The sequence below is a fragment of the Mesoplodon mirus genome, assembly GCF_964341445.2.
Source record: "Mesoplodon mirus genome assembly, chromosome: 11".
NCBI lineage: Eukaryota > Metazoa > Chordata > Mammalia > Artiodactyla > Ziphiidae > Mesoplodon > Mesoplodon mirus.
Genome location: NC_138987.1, coordinates 6,486,526 through 6,506,677, shown reverse-complemented (window position 1 = coordinate 6,506,677; position 20,152 = coordinate 6,486,526). Strand labels below are relative to the sequence as shown.

General features: G+C 36.0%; 1 protein-coding gene across 2 annotated transcripts in view; it reads right to left on the bottom strand.

Annotated features, from left to right (window-relative positions):
• Window positions 1-20,152, bottom strand: part of SYT1 (synaptotagmin 1) — a 558,640-nt gene that overhangs the window by 136,056 nt on the left and 402,432 nt on the right. For both annotated transcript variants that reach the window (XM_082636133.1, XM_082636132.1), the window contains exons 6-8: window positions 11,131-11,315; window positions 5,092-5,214; window positions 1,393-1,560 (exon numbers count right to left, since the gene is read on the bottom strand). In XM_082636133.1, coding sequence (XP_082492259.1) covers window positions 1,393-1,560; window positions 5,092-5,214; window positions 11,131-11,315 — 476 coding nt within the window. The remainder of the gene's footprint in view (window positions 1-1,392; window positions 1,561-5,091; window positions 5,215-11,130; window positions 11,316-20,152) is intronic.

The following is a 20,152-nucleotide window of genomic DNA, read 5'->3' as shown; positions in this document are numbered from 1 at the left end:
ATTTCAAAATCTCAATGATTATAATTCTTGAAGTTACAGACATTACTAAAAATTATTAGCAATACACTTTTTAAAAAGAAATAACATATAGATAACTCAAAACAAAAACAAAGCCCCACAATATTTCAAATAATTTAAGAATGTGCTGACTAAATTGTGGTTAGAAACTACTGACCTAAATTGAGATTAATACATAGTCAAATAGAAGGATTGTAATTACCTTTTGCAATATTTTTTGTTTTGTTTTCACTGTATGTCCTGTGGTATATTGACCCTAATGATTAGTTCTTCATAAGCTGGTTTTTACTGCTACTCTACATTAACTATCTGGGTTTAGAAAAGTATAGATTTTAAACAGAGTTGCTGACCGTAGATGAGGGATTTTTTTTTTGTCTTAAAAACTCAAATTTTAGAGTGAATAGAAAGATACTGCTCTTTTACAAAATTGGAAACAAGGTTCATGGGAATGACTCATGCCCTCAGTTTCATCCATTTATTTCATACCAGGATGTTTGCTAATGTCAGGTGCGTGCTTATCTCTAAGGCTGACTGGTAGACAGGTGATTCTGAATCTACCCCCTGGCATATTCACAGACATGTATTGTTTTAAGTAATGCATTTCAAAAAATTTCACGTGTTAAACATATCTACCAAAAGACTGTTTTTATGCATGACTTCAGGATGAGAACTACAGAGACTACTCGTATATGCAGAGATGCCTGAGACCTGCCAAGCACCTTTTCCTGCTGAGTTATTATGTGGCCAGAATTCCTCTTTGTTACTGCTTGTTAATTGAGGTGTCTCAACAAGATGAAGAACACCAGGGAAGCGCCAAGAGTAAGGGAAAAATGCTAGAGATGGAAAAAAACAATAGGTTCATATTCTTTTTATTGGTGGGTTAAGCAGAATGTTTTAGAATACTTAAATTTCCCCTGTACACAAAAAATTTTGCAACGAGAGTAATACCTCATTGTACCATTTAAATAATGTTGCATAGCTTACTTTATTCTGTGGTCATGATTTATTTTCAGAAACTTGGAAACCTGGAAAAAGTTTACAATTCTTTTGGCTTTATTTTAGAGAGGGGGAAACGTTCAGGTCCACAGACACACTTGAAGCTGAACTCACTTTTTAGATACGAATGACATCCTAATTCTATCCCAGTCCATATTCTTTTCTGAAATAGCTGAGCTGAATCCTATTTGGACCAAATTTTAATGCAATAGAGAGTCCTCATTACATTGAAGATAAGAATCGTAAATATTCTGAATAGAATCACTTGTGAGTCTCTGAACAAGTGGGCAAGTGGTCTCTATATGTGTCAGGATGAGATCAGTCTGTTATCTAGAACAACAGAGGACAAGTTCATTAGTAAGTACAAAAAAAAATTACCTTGAAAGTAAATTGCTCGTTGAAGACAGGATTAAGGGTCTTTCGGTGGACTTTTGTCTCAAATTTCTTCTTTTTATCTGGCAGCAGAAACACCTTCACATAGGGATCAGATGTGCCCCCCATGTCTAAGGCGGGCAGCTCGGCAGCCTGGATGATTCCTACCAGCAGCTGAAATGAGAGGCAGGATACAGCACACACTGGCATTGGTGGACATGTTGGAAAAGATTGATGTGTTCACACTGCTGCATATTGTGATTTTTCCCTTTTGTTCTTTGCTTTTAATAAACTTTTATTCTCTTCTGAATCTGAACACAGAAGGCAAATGAAGTGAGCTACATAGACTTCAGAAACCCAATTATGACAGATGCAGGCTCTAGGAAGCCTGGTTTTAAACAGAAAAGAGGCTTTTAAAAGGTTGCTGATTACAGTTAAATATGGAATTCATATTTGCAAAAGGGTTGCAATCAAATAACTTTCCAGTTACTAAAAGCCCTTGTGCATTATTTTTCTTTCCAGGGCATGATTTGTAAGTGGAAAGAAATTGTTAAACAATCACAAGCTTGTAATTATAAAGGAGGAAATTCTTATTTTGAACCAAAGCCCCAGAGCAGCTAAATAGAAATTTTCTTAGAATTTGGTAGCTTTTTGAGATAAAAATAAGATTTTCAAGTTTCTATCGTATTTGACCTTTACTTGTGTGCTGGCTTCTTCTTGTTTTAACTTAGAGTAAAATGATTATTGTATATTAAATTCTGTGTTAAATATAGGACTTGGGGTCAAAGAAATATAATTTTAGCTTCATATAAAGGAAGGGGAGATTACAGTTATTGTTTTTAATGCTAAGTGACTAAGTTTCTGATATTTTTCAAATACAGCAGAAATCTCTGCATTTCTTCACGTCTGGTTTTCTCAGTGATATATTCCTATCTCTTATTATGAATGCGGGTATTGGCTGGCACTGATAATGTTTTTGCAAAGGAAACAGAAGGTGTGAGCAGACTCTTCTGATGCCCTGCCATCAGACATGCTGTGTCAACAGACTGGTTTAGATCCATATGGGAAACAAAAGTAGACTCCCTTATTGTTATTCAAGGTATATACTCTTCAGAAAATGCAGTCACATCATAGCTGTTCACATCAGGGTCTGAAATTTTGAGTCTACCTTTTTCACCAATAGAGTGGAAAAGCAAGTCACCTCCTTGAAAAAGTCATATCCACTTTCTACAAAATGGATCCACCATGTGCATAAGTGCACTTTGGCTAGTTGGCTCAATTTTTAACCTAGACCAATACCCTTAAAGATTGTTGTTTCCATGTTAATGCTTCAGTATCTTTGTGACTTCATCATACAACAGTAGCAATAAGAATGCTGGATTGTAGGTATACAAAACGTAGACAGATGGTCAAAGAATGGTTAAAATAGACATCAGCTTATAAAGACATGATTAGTAAAGCAAACAGTTTGTCTCTTGGTTTGCCAAGTTGGTATTTGGAATTTGCCTTTGGATAGCAGTGTGAATAAGCAAGATTATATTCTCTCCTCACTTTTTGTAATACTTTTTCTTTGGGGCAGGGAAAGCACTAGTGATATAGCGTAAACTCTTTCAAACTTGATCATCTGTACTTTAAAGATTTGGGGGTATCTTGTTGATAGAGGTGGAATTACTTCTCCCAACCCTCCTCTGACTTCTGCTTGAGAGATAAGTATCACATTTCTCTCCACCATGAAAGGTTCTTAGAGGACTTTTAAGATTGTCTTTTAGTTTTGGTAAGCAGGTGTGTATATTTGGTTACAGCCTTATCTACGAAATTCCTCAGACTTTATCTTCCATGACTCATAGGAATCATTTTATAAGTCAGATTAGCGGAGAACATTTGGAAAAATAAATGCATACTATTAAAACAACTTATCAGGTAGAATATCCTAGATCCTCTGAATGAAATACCTTCTGAAATGGGTTTGCTAGAAAAGGAAGAGTAAATGCATTCGAATTATATTTGAGTAAAAAAAATTCAGTGCTGTATTCTTAAAAATACTACCTTATAAAATGTTACTTAGAGTACTCAAAGCCAACGTAGAAGTTTCAAAATCATGACTAACCAAGATGAGATCCACCAGATTTCTACTGGAAAATATGAAAGTAGAATAAATTAGTAGAAAATTGTTGGCTACATATATAAAGGCAGGTTATATTTCTGGAAAAGATGTTTTGTGTTAAGATAATGTAAGTTGACCTTGACCTTCTCTAGAATACATAAATAATAGTCAGTTTTGCTTTCAACCAATCCCTAATGATCAAATTTTGGTAGAAGCGATAAAAATGACCTCAAATGCCCTATTTAATTAACTAGAAATGGTATACCTATAATTCTGTATAAATCCATACCTATTAGCTTGTATCTATAACCAACATGCAGTTTTCTGGAATGTATTATAGAATAATGAGCCAGGGCTGTAATGAAGCTAACTAAATACAATTATTTATTATATGGTGGTGCGTATCAATATGTTCTTTTTGAGGAACCCTCTGGACACTTCAAAAAGTGAAGACATTATTTGAACAGTCAATTCCTAAATAAAGTCCAGAATTTCTGCCATTGTTTAGAGCTCACTGTATTACTGACTTTGGACATAAGTCACCAAAGCTGAGTATTGGCGTTTGATTTATTTATTGTTTATTCCTCATCAAACTAGACATAATTAACACATGCTGCATTAGGTAGTAACTGTATTTACATCTATCAAGTTTTCCCCACCCCGAAAGGTCAGTGAACTGATCAAACTGCAGAGACTTAAAGCTCTCCTAGTTCGAACAGAACTGTGTCTTATAGATTTTTAAGAGCCTGATCTCTAACTCAGCTAGTTCTTATCTAGCTTTTAAATTTCTTGAACAGTTCAGAAGGTAAAGAGACAGCTTCATCAAAGTCATGGATCCTAGAAGGTCTTTTTAGGTAGAGATTTTTTTTTAACGTTTATCTTTGAGCTACCATTATAACAGGCAGTTAATAAAAGCCAGCTAGTATTATCATTCATCTAGGTGGCACTTCACGGCTTTTAAAGCAGGAAGGACTGTTTTGATACAACCTTTAGTTCCTTGTCACTCTTCCGGAAGCAGGGCGGCCTGCAAAGGCACTAGAAATCAAGTGGGTGGTCTTTCTACTTTTCTAGAGCTGTTAACTCATTTGTGCTATAGGAGGTTTAGCCAGTATCATATTATATAAGGCATTCTTGCCATTGAAATTCATGGAAAGTCCATTTTTTATTCTTTGATTCCTCATCAAATGGTTAATTTTTGTTTGAGGACTTTGGCTTAATTGGTGGTCTAACTCAAAGGTCCCTTGCCCTGTTTGGAGCTAAATCCATGAATTCCAAGGAAGATTGTTGTGTCTCAGCCTGAGGGATCTGTGACTGGGAGCTCTCAGAATCAGACTGATGGCTTCAAGTTAATTTGTATTCCGCCTGCCTGCTGTAAGTGCCATAAGCAGATGTAATCGGCTGAACACTGTGGAGTCTAATTACCAGAAGTTAAATTAGCAAGTAGGGGACCGCCTGTACTTAGAAATGATTTCATCAATAGCTTTGATAATTGCATTTTCCCCTCGTAGCAAACCAAATGTTTTAAGAAGTATCTTGTTTCAATTTCTAGTTGGTAATTTCAGAAAACGTAATGGAATTACAAGACATTTCCCCCCTCAGACCTGGTTATTCTGGAAATCATAATCCAGTGAATATTGAAGTTTTCCCAATTTCTCCTCTTCTTTGGGTTCTTCTTTTTCTTCCCCATCAGTCAATCCAGTTTCCGCATCATCATCCTTCAGGGCCTATGAGTAGGGAAATGGATTATATGTGAATTCAAATGAATTTTCATCAGAACTCAAATGACACTGGGCCTGTGGTTATACTTCCAAGCTGTTAGAAGCAAGCACTGAGATGCTGGAAATCTCCATTTGTCTGACACACATTCACATCTGCTGCTTACATATTTTTTTAAAATTCCATTTGTGCACGGAATTTCCCCCCCAATCAGCAAGCAACATGGAAGCAATGGAAGTAGCCCCTCAGAATATTGCAAGCAAAAAATGTAAAGTTGTTGCAAAGAAAACGTCAACTTTGTGTTATATTTGGCTCTGATAAAATCGCTTCTTTCGGAGGTATGATAAACATGCTATTAACCAGGCCAGTTTTCACATTCATGTAGTTTAAAAGAGATCTTAAGCATCATGTAAAACACCCTTATTACATGCAGTGGAGTAATTAATATGAAATGGGTGGCCTTTTCTTGCCTTGTTTCCTATGAAAAAGATAGTTGAGTAAGTGATTCTTAGAAAATTGTAATTTCCTGTGTTTTGCGTATACATCTGTAATGGTTATGGGAAAAGAGGAAAAAAACATGCCACCAGCAAATGCATGTTTAGAGAAAAATCTACCCCAGTTCCAGTTTAAGTTTACTGTTTTACTCTCATAACAGCTCCACAGAAAGCTAGGCTGAATTAAATTGACTTACGGGTCTGTTTGATACCAAAAGGTTAAAGGAGTTATGTTTGCAGTTCTGTCAAACTGAAATTTGTATAAAAATTAATTTTGTGGTAACAAGCAAAAATCATGGCACAGAATTCTCAAAATTCAGTTTAAACCAATTGAATGTTCCTGATCACCTAAAACTTAAGTGTAATGTAAATTGAAATACTAGAAAGCTCATAACTTCATAAAATTCATTAAAATGTTCCTCTTTATTAAAAATAAAAATATATAATGTATTTTCCCAATAAATGCAAAAGTTTGCTCAAAAAAATCAAAGGTTATAAAGATTATAAATATTAGAAGTTTTGTTTCTAGGGGGTGTGCATTCTTATTGCTTTAAAGAATTAGAAAAAAATTAGAAACCTATAAGTAGTTATTATTCAAAATGAGAAATGATAAAATGTTACATTTTCCTGAACACTATTGAGGTTGAAAAATTTAAAAACCTTTATATGAACCATTTATATTATTTCTTCTGGGGACTACCTGTATAATAATCTTTTGTATAATATGCATATATATAATACATCCTTTGCTAATTTTTCTATTGGGTTGTTTGCCTCTTAGTGATTTGTAGAGACTCTGTATTTTAGTGGTCTCAATCTTTCTGTTGTTATATACCACAAATATTCTCTCTAGGTTTTGGTTATGGTATTTTCATTGCCTTTCTTTGTGTGTGTGTGTGTTACTATAGAACCTCACAAAACTGAAGGTAAGACATATGAGTGGTATAGGCTGCTTTATATCTCTGACAAAGCAAAAGAATTTTTTTTTTTTTTTTTTTTTTTTTGGTACGCGGGCCTCTCACTGTTGTGGCCTCTCCCGTTGCGGAGCACAGGCTCCGGACGCGCAGGCTCAGCGGCCATGGCTCACGGGCCCAGCCGCTCCGCGGCACGTGGGATTTTCCCGGACCGGTGCATGAACCCGTGTCCCCTGCATCGGCAGGCGGACTCTCAGCCACTGCGCCACCAGGGAAGCTCAAAGCAAAAGAATTTTGTCAGTGATCAAATTAAACCTGAGAAATCTTCTAGAACTCAAATGCACAGAAGTATAATCAGGCTTCAGAAAGGCTTCAGAGTCATTAGACTACAGCTCTACCATCCAACCTCCCACAACTCCCAGATTACATGTTTTTTTCCCTCTGCTCAGAGAAATCTCTTCTGTTCACTTATCCATTCATACAGAGACCCGCAGTGGTGCCTCAAAATGACACCCTCAGTCTCTGAACTGACAAGACTGCAATTTGGCTCTAGACATCTAACTATAATTTGATCCTAAAAAACAGACTTGGCATCATCTTACTAGAACTCATTAGGGTGGGAAGATGATAAACAGAGAGTTGAGCTGTAGTTGCCTCCCCTTTTGTTCTTCCTGAAAAATTTCAGGAGCCTACAGTGACTTTGGAAAATTGAAAATTGCCATTATTACATCTGTGCAGAAACCTTTTCAAATCTGGTTAGCCATACACCATTTAATTAGGAAGTTTATACTTGGATGTTTCCTTGAATAGTAAAATGTTGCTTTAATGATAGCCACAGGCAGGAAAACAACATAATTATTTAAAAATTAATATTAATCTTTTAACTTGGGGTGTTGCTAACAGAAGAATGATAGTAAAGTGACAGGAAAAGACTACTGAATTTAAGTGGAGGACTTGAGGTAGTGAACCCACATTGCCCTTTCAAAACCTCAGCTGTGCGTCACTCTTTAATACTGTCTGAAAAGATGTGTTGAGAAAATGGCAATGTAGGTAATTTGCCTCCTGTAAGATTTTAATTTTTTTAATAGCAAACTATTTAATGCACATTTTTGTCTGAAAAATCTTCACACCACTCCATCATAAAAATAAAAATTTTCATGGATTAAAATACTTTTTCAAAATCTCTTTCAGAACTGACAATTGACGTATCATGTTTCAGCTCAGTGTCATTTGAAAGAGCTGAGCTATTAAATTGCCTTCTCTCTAAGTGGTTTTTGCCCTAATGAAAGGTGCATGACCATTTCTGCAATTATTCTGCATGGAATAGGGCTAAATTTTTGATAATTTCTCAGTGCCACTGTTTTATCAGTGAAGTGATTAAGTCTATTCTTGTCCCAAAGGCCGAGCTTAAGCAAGACATTTTCTGTACCATTACATTAAATTAAGACCTATTAAATCAGCAGCTATTATAATATCTCAAGAGCAGTAGTCTCCCCACCACACGCACCAAGGAACAAAATGCAGAGGAAAATGCACGTAAGCCCAGCAGTTCTGAGAGTTTGATAAATTGTAGTGGGAAAAGCTGTGTTGGGAAAAAGACCTTGTTTTAAATTTCAAAAATTTAGTGCACATGCTTCTGGCTTGATTCAACATTCAAAAGGTGTTTAGTTGTACTTGGATAAACCATCAGAAGGTGCATTTGCTCATTCTATGTTAAATTGTTCAGATTTGGAATTGATAAGGCATGCTAAAAAGGGAGCATAAGATACTAAATTTTCTTTCTGTGCCCATCAATTAAAACTTGAGTTTTCTAATACTGTTCTATTTAATCAGTAATCTTAAAATGAGAACCCTTTATCTTAAAAAAATCAATTTAGTTCAGCCTCTTGATGTGTGTCAGAATGGTACACCCTCAGCTGTGGAGCCCCGGTTGCCAGGCCACTAAATGTAGTTGAGCGTTGACTAAGGGTGTCTAATAGCAGAGGAAACCTACCGCAAGGGACAGTCCAGAACAGTCATGAGACATAACACAGATAAGGAGGACACAGAAGGAAGAAATAAAAATTTAAATATCCACACACATTAGTAAAAACCGTGGAGAAATGACCTTTCCAGACCTCTGACTTTGCAAGTTGATATTGCCCCTCTGTATTTTTAGTGCTTTTAAGTTTTAAGCCATTACAAAACTCTTAAATATGTATCCTTTGCTGTATACAAATATTATCTATCATTACCATTTTGTTGTTATTGCAGAATATTTAAAAATTCTTCCTTGGTTATAAACTCTTATCATAGAGACATATAGTCATGAATATTGAAATTTGAATTTCTGTCAGTTCTTATATGGAGTGAAATGATAAAACTTACTGATTTCTATATTTACTATGTTTGAGATCTTGGTCATTTATCCATGACATAACAGGGGTAATAAACACTGCTACTATTCTATAAATTAGTCTTACATCATACAGAACAAATTCCACAAAGAAAAATACAAATTTCTTGTCCTAGGAAGAAATGCTGTAGTAATCATTTAACATTATTTAGTGTTTTAAACTGTTAATTCTAGTATACATGAAAACCACATTTGAATTTTAATGTAGTTATGAAAATGATAGTATTATATTTCCAATGTTTCATAGACATAGCTGAAACTCACACACAAATTATTCAGTCCATCCATGTCCATCTAGAAGGTTATTACTACTGCTATTAATCTCCCAAATATGTTGCCTAAAGAAATCTGTATCACGTCCTGTTGGTTACGGAAAATGCTGAAATAAAACAAGATGTGATTTAAAGCTTCAGTTTCTATGTAACAAATTAACTGAAAAGAATAATCCTTATTAGACATCTGTGGTTGAACACTGGCACCTGGGCTTCTGTGGCTGTGATTAGAAACTTTGAGAAAGACATAACCCTTGATGCTCTGAGCTCAGGATGAAGCTCTCTGAGTGTGAGTGCAGGCATAGCATTCATTCTACAGCTCTGAAATCAAGCAAAAGTTCAAGTGAAAAATGAGCCTATGTGAAATTGTTGTCAAGAGACATTACAGTGTCTTTGAGAAAAGTGTTTAAAACTCAGGCTAGGGAGAGGGATTAGTATCCTGAGTGTGTGTATAACTGCACAAATGTACTAAAAATACCTTCCTTAACTAAATTGTTCTTAAGGAGATTCACATATTTAAGAGTTCAATTAATAGTAATAGTATAAGAAGAATTTATAAAACTGCCTATATATGTTGCTATTAGGGAATAAATAGAAATTTTGAATTATTTGAAGGGAAGCATTGATAATTGAAAATGTTATTTCTCTGGAAATTCTTCACATTTACTTGTTTTTAATATAAATTTATTTATTTATTTATTGGCTGTGTTGGGTTTCTCTAGTTTGGCTTTCTCTAGTTGTAGATAGTGGGCTACTCTTTGTTGCAGTGCTCAGGATTCTCATTGTGGTAGCTTCTCTTGTTGTGGAGCATGGGCTCTAGGCACACAGGCTTCAGTAGTTGTGGCACACGGGCTCAGTAGTTGTGGCTCGTGGGCTCTAGAATGCAGTCTCAGTAGTTCTGGTGCATGGGGCTTAGTTGCTCTGCAGCATGTGGGACCTTCCCGGACCAGGGATCGAACCCGTGTCCCCTGCATTGGCAGGCGGATTCTTAACCACCGCGCCACCAGGGAAGTCCCTACGTTTACTTTTTATATGAAATAAGTTGTTCCTTAGAAATATCCAATATGAATATGATTCCAATAGAGAAATGAAGAGACATTTAATTATTATACCTATTAATAGTAGACTTTATTCTGAACCAAATCACCTAGTTTGTTTAGGAAAGATAGATAACAGTGTAAAGGACACTCAGATTGCTTCCTTGGGCTTGGGAAGATAACTCAGCCAGATGGATTTTATAACCTGCATTATGGTTCTAATTGTCCCTAAGTGAAGAGTTTTGCCTTAAAATTCTACCCCATTCTTTAGAACCAGCTCACACTTCTCTCCCTTGCCTTGTATAGCTCATTATTCCTGAGCACTCATAATTGAGCTGGATGTTTGTATAGGGATGGTAGCTTTCATCAAGTGTGATAAATAGCTATAAGACTCAGTATTTAATAGTGATTATGAGCAGTGATGATGATAAAAAGATGTCCCGCCCAAGAGGAAGAACAGATGCTCTTTATTCTGTTTCTCTAACTCTAGGCACAATTAAGACAGGCTAAACAGATGTAATACAAATATTCAGGTATTATTCCAATACGCTGGGCCTACCAATTTGGCCTTGATGGTCATGGATGCCCTTTCCTGGTCTATGTGCTTGGAGACTGGAAAACCCTAACCACATGTTTCCATTGTGCTTTGGGATGTTGAGTAATGACTGAAAGGATTGCAAAGTATTTCTACAACTATGACAAGTGTCCAGATATTGTTTATTTCTATATTTATCTGGCATAAACTGATAAACTGTCTATTCTTAAATTTTTGATAAAATAATCTAAGAAGAAACATGGAATGAATACATTACCTGATCTTTCATGGTCTTCCCTAAGTCTTTCACGTCTTTCATGTTAATGGCATTCTTCCCTCCCTTTTCCTTTCCCTTCTTTTTGTTTTTCTTTTTGAACAAGCATTTCTTACAGATACAAAAGCAGCAGGTCAGGACTAAAAGGACTGCGACTATGGCTATGGCAATTAAGGCCCACGGTGGCACTGAAAGAAAAAAAATGCAGAGACTATTAGTCATAAAGCATTTATATCTGCAAAACCTTTAAATTCATGGGCTGTAAAGAAAGCTATTCACTCATTCCTTCGTATTTATTGAGCTCTAGGCACACTGTTCTGCATTGCTTTATCCATGTTGTTTCCCCAGCCTAGAGTGTTTCTATCTTTTCCCCCTTGCCCTTCCAGGCATGTCAAATGTCATTTCCTCCCTACAGCTTTCCCTGCCCCTCCAAGCTAGATTTTCAATGATCCACTCCTTCATTTCTTCAGAGCTTACCTCTGGAGTTTGGCCTTTGAGTTCAAGCCCTGGCGCCACCATTTTACTAGCTGTGTGACCTTGGGCAAGTTGCCTAACCTCTCTCGGTCTCAGTATCCTCATCTCTAAAGTGGAGGTAAATTGGTGGGTACCTGATAGTCTTTCTGAAGATTAAAATAAGATGCAGTACCTGGCACATGGCAAAAACTTAATATTAGCTGCTATTACTCACCTATCAAATACTATAGGTTCTATTAATATGCCCTGGGCACAGTGGAAGGGGTAGATATTAATCAAAAAAACAGAAAGACAAATGTAAAGTCCTAAAAGTAGTGAAGATTAGGAAGAAGGACTTGGTGCTCTGAAAGTCGATCATGGGGAGATTTACCCGTGCAGGGTCTCTGGAGGTAGGGCAGTGGTTATAAACCCAGGCTTAGATTCTATAAACCCAGGCTTAGATTCAGGCTTGGCCACTTACAGGCTTTGTAACTGGCCAGATTACGTGTGTTGAATTGCTGTTTCCCTCTCTATAAAATGAAGATAATAGTGGTACCCATTTCATCTCTTTTCAAGGTTGAGTTAATAGAGTAAAAATCTTAGAATGGCATCTAGCACGCAGCAAGAATTCAATTAATATTAGCTTTTTAAAAAAAATATTCAAGGCATAGGGCTAAGTACTGTAGGTGACACAGCTCAGAGTACCTATGCGGGCATAAAAAATGCACATCAATAAATATATAAAAAGAAAGAGGTGAATACACTGAGAGGAGTTTGATGGATATGCTAAGAAATTGAGAGGAGGAAGAGAGAATTTTTAGATGAGAGCGTAGACTTCAGATTCACAGGGTCTGTTTAATAAATCATACACAAATAAAGACACTCAAGCATATTTTTCTATTACACGTTGTCCAGCTACTAAAAGTAACTCTATTTTCTCATTTGGCATCCCCTACACATGTGCTTATAAAAAAATCAGGTCTCATGGAAACATGGAGGATTACAGTTTGCCTAGAAAGTCATTCAACTATTGAGATAATCACAAGAAGCAGTAATTAGATTGGCCTGTTGTAATCAGAAAAGACATTGATTACTGAAATGGTAAGAAAAAGTGCTGTTTTCTTCTAGCTACATAAACATCATTAGTATCAATGATTGCTGAACACAAGTAGGAGTACTTTGATGACGTAAAAACACCTAAAAATTAACTTCAAAACTGAGAAAATCCGCTCTCTTGGCTCCTTTTGCATTTAGCTTCATAGTGAAGAAGACTTACTATGCATATTATTCTAGCTTATGAAAGATGACTAGATGTTCCCCTAAGGACATATAAAACCATAACTGCTGAAATTGTGTTTTCAGCCAAAGAAAGATTTGTGTGAAAGTTACAGATAAGCCCATACCCAAAGACATGCTTTCTTATAGGTGTCTAATCTCATTAAACAATCATATTTTTTAAAAAATGTAAAGGGAGCTTATGTAACCAATGATAGCATTCACAATACTTCATTTAAAAGCTTCTACCTCTTTTGATCTAGTTAAAACCCTGCCATGCGTGAAGGAGAGAGCCTGTGTATTCACTGTGGGTGAGAGTAGAATAATGACCCTTCATTTTGAACCTCGTAAATTATTCTCCTAGTCGGACTTGCGTGATAGTCTCTCAGAGAGCTACATAAAAGTCTCTTAAATTACACAGGGCAAGACAGAGATCATTTGACAACTTCACAAAAAGAAAATAGACAGTGACAGCACAGGAACATTACTTAAAGGAGGTAAAGAGATAGGAACATAGGATTACAGGAAGAAATTTGAAATAGTGCAACTTGAAGGTTAATTATAACCACTGAAAAAAACTTTTATTTTTGACTTCTATTTCTTATAGTGCTGCTGTCTTCTAGATTTGCTTTCAGCTGATCTTCTGAATAGCTTGATTTTAATTTTGAATATATGAAATAAGCAAAAATTTCCTCACAACTTACTGGTACCTTTAGATGGAATTTTTAAAAAGCCTTAATGCTATCATTTTGCGTACCCATATGAAAACTGGACTGAATAGTTAATTATAAACCACGATTTTAAGTTAAATGCAGTTATTTAAATAGAATTTTCGTGCTAACAATCTTATTCTATTTCGTAGAGCAACTAAATTTTGAGAATTTTGTAAGTTTAGTCAGAAACACCATCCACAGTATTATTACTTTGTAGCATTTATAGAAATAAGTTTTAATATTAGTGAGCAAATCTTGTGAAACATATTTTGGATTACGCTAAAAATTTATTGAAGACCTACTTATTATGGGCCAGCAGCTGTGCTACGGCTTTACATACATTAAATCTCATGTAATCTTCACAGAAGTTTTGTTCATTATCCCTGCAATTTTATAAAGGAAAAACTACAGATTGAATAGTGGGAGAAACTGAAATATATTTTTACATTATTAGGTTAAAAATATGCATATTATACATGTATACAAAGGAAAACTCCTTGTGGGGCTGTGAAGCCTATTTAATAGGACATTTTACTTTTGAAAAAAAATGGAGAAGATAAATAACAGCAAAAGATGCTGCCAAGAGTGATTTCTTTATTTTATTTAAATATAAAATATAGTTTCAATAAAAAATAGGCTCATTAAAATATTGCTACTGGCAGAAAGCTATGAGCTTATTGTTATTGCTACCCAACTATCATTATATGGAATTTTATAACATGAATTTTAGCATTTAATTTAAGGACGTTTCAACAGAAAATAATAGACTAATGTAAAAGCTCTCCATTAAAAATGTTATTTTCATCTTCTAGTTAATGAATTAATCTCACATATCATTTAACCTGAAGGTAAACCGATGCATAAGAATTAAGTCACAGTCAATTCTGCTTCTGATGTTTTAACTTAGATTTTGTGGTACACAGAATAATGACTCCTCAAAAATGTCCACATTCTGATCCCTGGAACCTGTGACTATGTTACCTTACATAGCAGAAAGGCCTTTACAAATGTGGTTAAGGATCTTGAGATGGCGAGTTTATCCTAGGTTATCCAGGTGAACCCAGTGTATTCACTATGGTCCTTCTCAGTGAAAGAGGCAGGCAGGAGTTTCAGAATCAGAGAGATTTGAGGATTCTGTGTTGCTGATTTGAAGATGGAGGAAGGGACCATGAGCCGAGGAAGGTAGGTGACCTTTAGAAGCTGGAAAATGCAAGGAAGGGGATTCTCTCCTACAGCTTCAAAAGAATTAGTTCACATAGTCATTATTAAAAAAAAAAAACTATGGAGGTTTCTCAAAAAAATTAAAAGTAGAACTACTATGTGGTCCAGCAATCCCATTCTGGGTATTTATTGAAGGAAACAAAAAATCACTCTCTTGAAGAGATATCTGCACCACCATGTTCACTGCAGCTTTATTCACAATAGTCAAGATATACCAGTAACCTAAGTATCCATCAATGGATAAATGGATAAAGAAAATAGAATATTATTCATCCATAAAAAAGATTCCTTCTGTCATCTGAGACAACATGGATAACGCTTGAGGGCATCAGGCTAAATGAGAAGTTAGAGACATAAGTCATACAGACAAATACTCTGTGATGTCACTTAAATGTGGAACCTAAAAAGTTGGAACTCATAGAAACAAAGAGGAGAATGGTGGTTACCTGGGGCTGGGGGTGGGTAGGGGAAATGGGGAGATGTTGGTCAAAGGGTACAAACTTTCAATTATGGATGAATAAGTTCTAGGTGTCTGATATATACAGCATGGTAACCGTAGTTAATAAATCTGTATTGTGTACTTAAAATTTGCTTAGAGAGATCTTAAATGTTCTTACCACATACACACGAAGTGGTAATTATGTGAGGTGATGGGTATGTTAAATGACCTTATTGTTGTAATCATTTCACAACATATACATATATCAAATCATCATGTTGTACAACTTAAACTTATACAATGTTACTTGTTAATTACCTATCACTAAAGTTGGGAAGAAAGAAGGAATCAGCCCTGCTAACAATGTGATTTTAGCTCAATTAAACACATTTTGGACTTCTGACCTCCAAATAATAAATTTGTGTAGTTGTAAGCCAGTGATTTTGTAGTAAGTAATTATAGCAGCAATAGGAAACACAATAGAGATAAAGCAGATCTCAAGAGATTTATAACATACGCTGCATATGTTATAAATGCATATGCATATAGATGACTATGCAATTGGAATATTAATGTGGGCTATTTCTGTATATGGAGTGATCTTCTTATTCACCATTTTTATCTATGCCTTTTGCAACCATGTTCATGACACAGTGCACTCAAGACTCTCTCAGAGATAACCAATGATTTTTCTTCTGGCTAAACCCAAACTACATTGTCAGTGGTACAAAAAAGTCTTGAAAATGTGTTCCTTCTTGAAAATTTCTTCTGCTTTTGTTTCTACTACCCTTACCAGCACCTCCTTCTGTGGCTCGGACATTTTCTTCTCTTTCCTTTCCCAATCCCAAGTGTTAGACGGGGTTGTTATTCAAGGCCTTTAGCTCTGTGCTCATCTTCACATTCCCTCGTTAATGAGCACATCCTTTCCCAAGCCTTAAACTGTAGGTCAGTCACTGTCCCTTCTTCTGTTCTCTAGAACTGTGTTCCCAGCTGTCTAGGAAATGTTCCCTATGAATCTTTCATCATCTTCTCAAACCAGTTCTCAAACCAGCTATGTGGCTTCTGTCAGTGCTTTTATAATTTCCTGCCTTAGACATTGGAACCACGTGGAGATTCTAATTCCCAGATCCAACTGATTGGCAAGTCTTGTCATTTCTTTGATACATTTTATACATTTTTTATTTTAATCTATTTGACTTGGAAGGTTTGGGCCTGACATTACCTCCCATCTGATCTCCCTTCCCATCGGTTATCTCTTCTCTCCATTTTACCCATCCATTGTCATTGAACAAAACTTTCTATTTTTAGAAAATTTTATTGAAGTATAGTTGAATTACAGTGTTGTGTTAATTTCTGCTGTACAGCAAAGTGATTCAGTTATACATATATATCATTCTTTTTCATTTTCTTTTCCATTATGGTTTATCACAAGGTATTGAAGGTAGTTCCCTGTGCTACACAGCAGGACCTTGTTGTTTATGAACACAACTTTTCTCATACATACTTTTCAGTCATTTTGTGCATAGCTTTCACAGTCCTCTGTGTTTGGCCCACCCCACCTATCCGCCTTTCTTTCTCACTGTTCTCCTATACCACCTGTAGTCCCGTCAGACAGGGCAACTCATTGTACTTTGCTCAGTTCTACCCCCGTGTTTTTCTAAAGCAGATTCCTTCTTTTTTGAAATGGTTTTTCTTCTTCCTCTTTAGTCATTTAAATAATACTTATTTTTCAAGGCTCAACACAAGTCTCACTGAGTGTTGACAGATTTTTAAATAAAAATATTGCATATATTTGCTAAAATTTCCCCCTCCCACCCAGTGGGAAATGGGGACTATGTGGTATAATACATTGGGTGGTTTGTTAGACTGGCATAAAAAAGACATATAATGTAAAAATAAAACGACAAACCTGTAAAAATGTATAAAACGTATTTAACAAACTCCTTCCTACACATGAAATTCACTTCTTGCTGATTTAAAACTCAGCTCTTTGTAGATTATTCATGACACAAAGCATGGATATTTAATGCAAACACAATAAAAATAATTTGGAACCAGTTAGAAATAAATTTTCATTAGCTGGTCTTCTGTTGGAAAAACCCCAAACAACTGTTTTCCCTTATCAAGAGAGGCTGTTCTTTCATGGGAAGTTGGCAGTTTAAAAAAGTAATTATTTAATTAAACACATATTTATGGAGCATCTACTGTGTGTCAGGCATTTTTCTCAGGTCTGGGATACAGTGCTAAGCATGGTTTCTGCAATCATGAAGTTTTCTATTGACTTCCCAGGTGTTAAATCTAGGTCTAATTTACTTTTTTTAAAAAGTAAATTTTCGTAGTTGCCAAGCTCAGTACTCAGAACATAATATAGTACATTTTCGGGTAGAAACTACATGGCTTAATACGCCCCTGTGGACAAATTTAGAACTCCAGGGGTACGTTTATTGATAAACTCAACAAGTAAATATTCTTTCTACAATAAAAATGTAACTCTCAAACTGAAAAGCCTCATTTCCTGCCTCACCCGCCCCCACCCCGCCCACAGGGAGTTTGGCAATAAATAAATTTCTTATTTGCTTAAGGGGCCCTGACATATACATAAAGAAAAAGTAGACACTCCAAGTATCCTTTTCTTTAATAGAGCAAGAAATATCCTTTTCCTTACTATACGGTGAAATCAAAGATAAAAGTCTCACCAAGAACAAGTGTATTTCAGAGAGTACATTTATCAAAGGGAAAATTTTAGCATTACTGACAGCAGCCATGTGTGTCAACCTTATGCTCCCAGATCTGAAATCTGCTCATCAGACATGCGTTGTGCCTCAGACGTACAGAATGAGCAGTTGGCGAGAAGAGCTTTTTCTAATTTACACAAAGTGCCCTATGGCTGAGGGGAGGCCTGCTCAGCCTCTTCTAATTCTGAGCTCTCACCTCCAAAGAGACTTTTTTTTACCCCTCTCTGAAGTACCTGACTCAGTACTATCTGCTTAATGGTGCTCAGTAAATGGCTTGAAAGAAACCCACGTCCCCACATTCTTGAGCTCAAGTAGGAGAGAAGTGGACAGTGTCTGAGGCCCACTACCCTCCCATGTGTGTCTTCTGTGGGTCAGCTACTCAATCCCATGTCCTCAGCTCTGAGCCTCTCCTTCCTCATTCCCAGTTAGCTACTGCAGTCTCCTAGGCTGGCAAACGTTGGTGGATTTACTCATTGGGTTCAAGGTTTAATCGAGGACAAAACTTACTGTTTTTTGTCTTTCTGCCTTGATTTCACTTTCTGGAGCAGCTCTGCATTATCTTTCCATTTCATTCCCATCTATCCTATTAAGAAACAACCTTAAATTCATAACTCTTTCACAAGATGAGCCATATTTTCCTCTCTGAGAAATGTAAGCTTGTACTTTTATATCAATTCTTGTTATTTGAGCCAAGAGCCTCAAGATACACAGGTAATATCAATGCTATGGCCACTGCAAAAATTCAGCAATATCTTCAAGCATTTTCTACCTTTGATGTATCTCTGTTTGTCATATGAGTGCCTCACCACTGCATTAAGGTATGTGTAATTCATTTTATGAATAATTTATATAAAAACTTAATTCTTACATTTACTGAAGATTTTTGCCGACTTCCAGTTTTACCCCATAAAATCCATCTTTCTAGATCATTATACGTTGATGCGAGATGCAGAGTACAATAGAAAAATAATAATTTTGCTCTTAACCAGTAGGAAAAATAATCTGTATGTCAAAGCTTTGCTTTTAGACTGTTTATAAATAATTATTAAAAAACAGACAAGGATAATCATTTTTCAAATATTGGCAAAAAAGAAAATAAGCCTTGCATTTTAAAGCTTTTTCTAAATTACAGAATGAAAATGTAAAAAAAAGTTCTGCAAATTATGTGGATTAATACGCTCATTAACCACCTCTGGAGACAGACTGTTAAATGCAAGATTTGAAATAGTGTATGAAGTAATTCAGAATATGGCTTAAGATTAAGCCAACTAGTCAAAAGTCAGAATGAAGAATTTCTCATTATAGACTGAAATGGCTTCAAAGACCGTGAATTCTTGGCTTCTGGGTATTAAACTTATTTTTCTTCACTATTTAGAATGGTAGTTCTAAGCCCCCTTTGAATTGTATGCTCTTTTTAGAATATGATAAAAGCTATGGGCTCTTGATGGGAAAATATGTGTATGTGTGTGTTGTGTGTTTGTTTAAATTTCCACACAATTGGGAGTGTGTGGTACCCTTGTGGAGATTACAGTTCCCTAGGTCTAGAAGACCACTGGACTCTGAAGTAAAAACTCCTTTCTGAGAGCAACAGAGTAAAATTCAAGATTAGTGAGTTAGGGAAAATGTATTCTTTATTTGGTCATTTAACCTTTCACTTATTTCTTCTTGGCAGTCTGCTGTGTGCTTATACTATGCTGGCGGTGGTGGGGAAACAGAACCCAGAGAAGATGGGCCCCTTTATCTAGGAGCTTATGGAGACTAACTCCCAGGGATAAACTACAGGAGACAGGAGGCAATACAGAGTTAAACACAGAATTCAGTGGAGTAGGTGGGCTTGGCAGGTAGCAGGTTAGAGAAGAGCAAGTTAAAAGGTCCTAGAGTTCAAGGAAGGCTTCATGGAGGGAGGTGAGTCTTGAGGTGAGCTTTGAATCCTTGCTTGGTACACAGTGAAAATAGTGTTTTGGGGACTCCAGTTCTTTTCTTCCCTCCTTCCCTTCCTGACTCCCTCCCCTCCTGTCTGTCTCCCTCCTTCCCTTTTTTCCCTTCTCCTTCCTTTCCTTTGGGTTTTAGCCTCCTTTTAATCTAACTTATAACCCAGTGACTACCTTGCTAAACAAAGCTCTCAATAAGACACGGACTTATGAAAATCTACATTAGATTTTTTTATCATAGTAAATGGAAAGACAGTT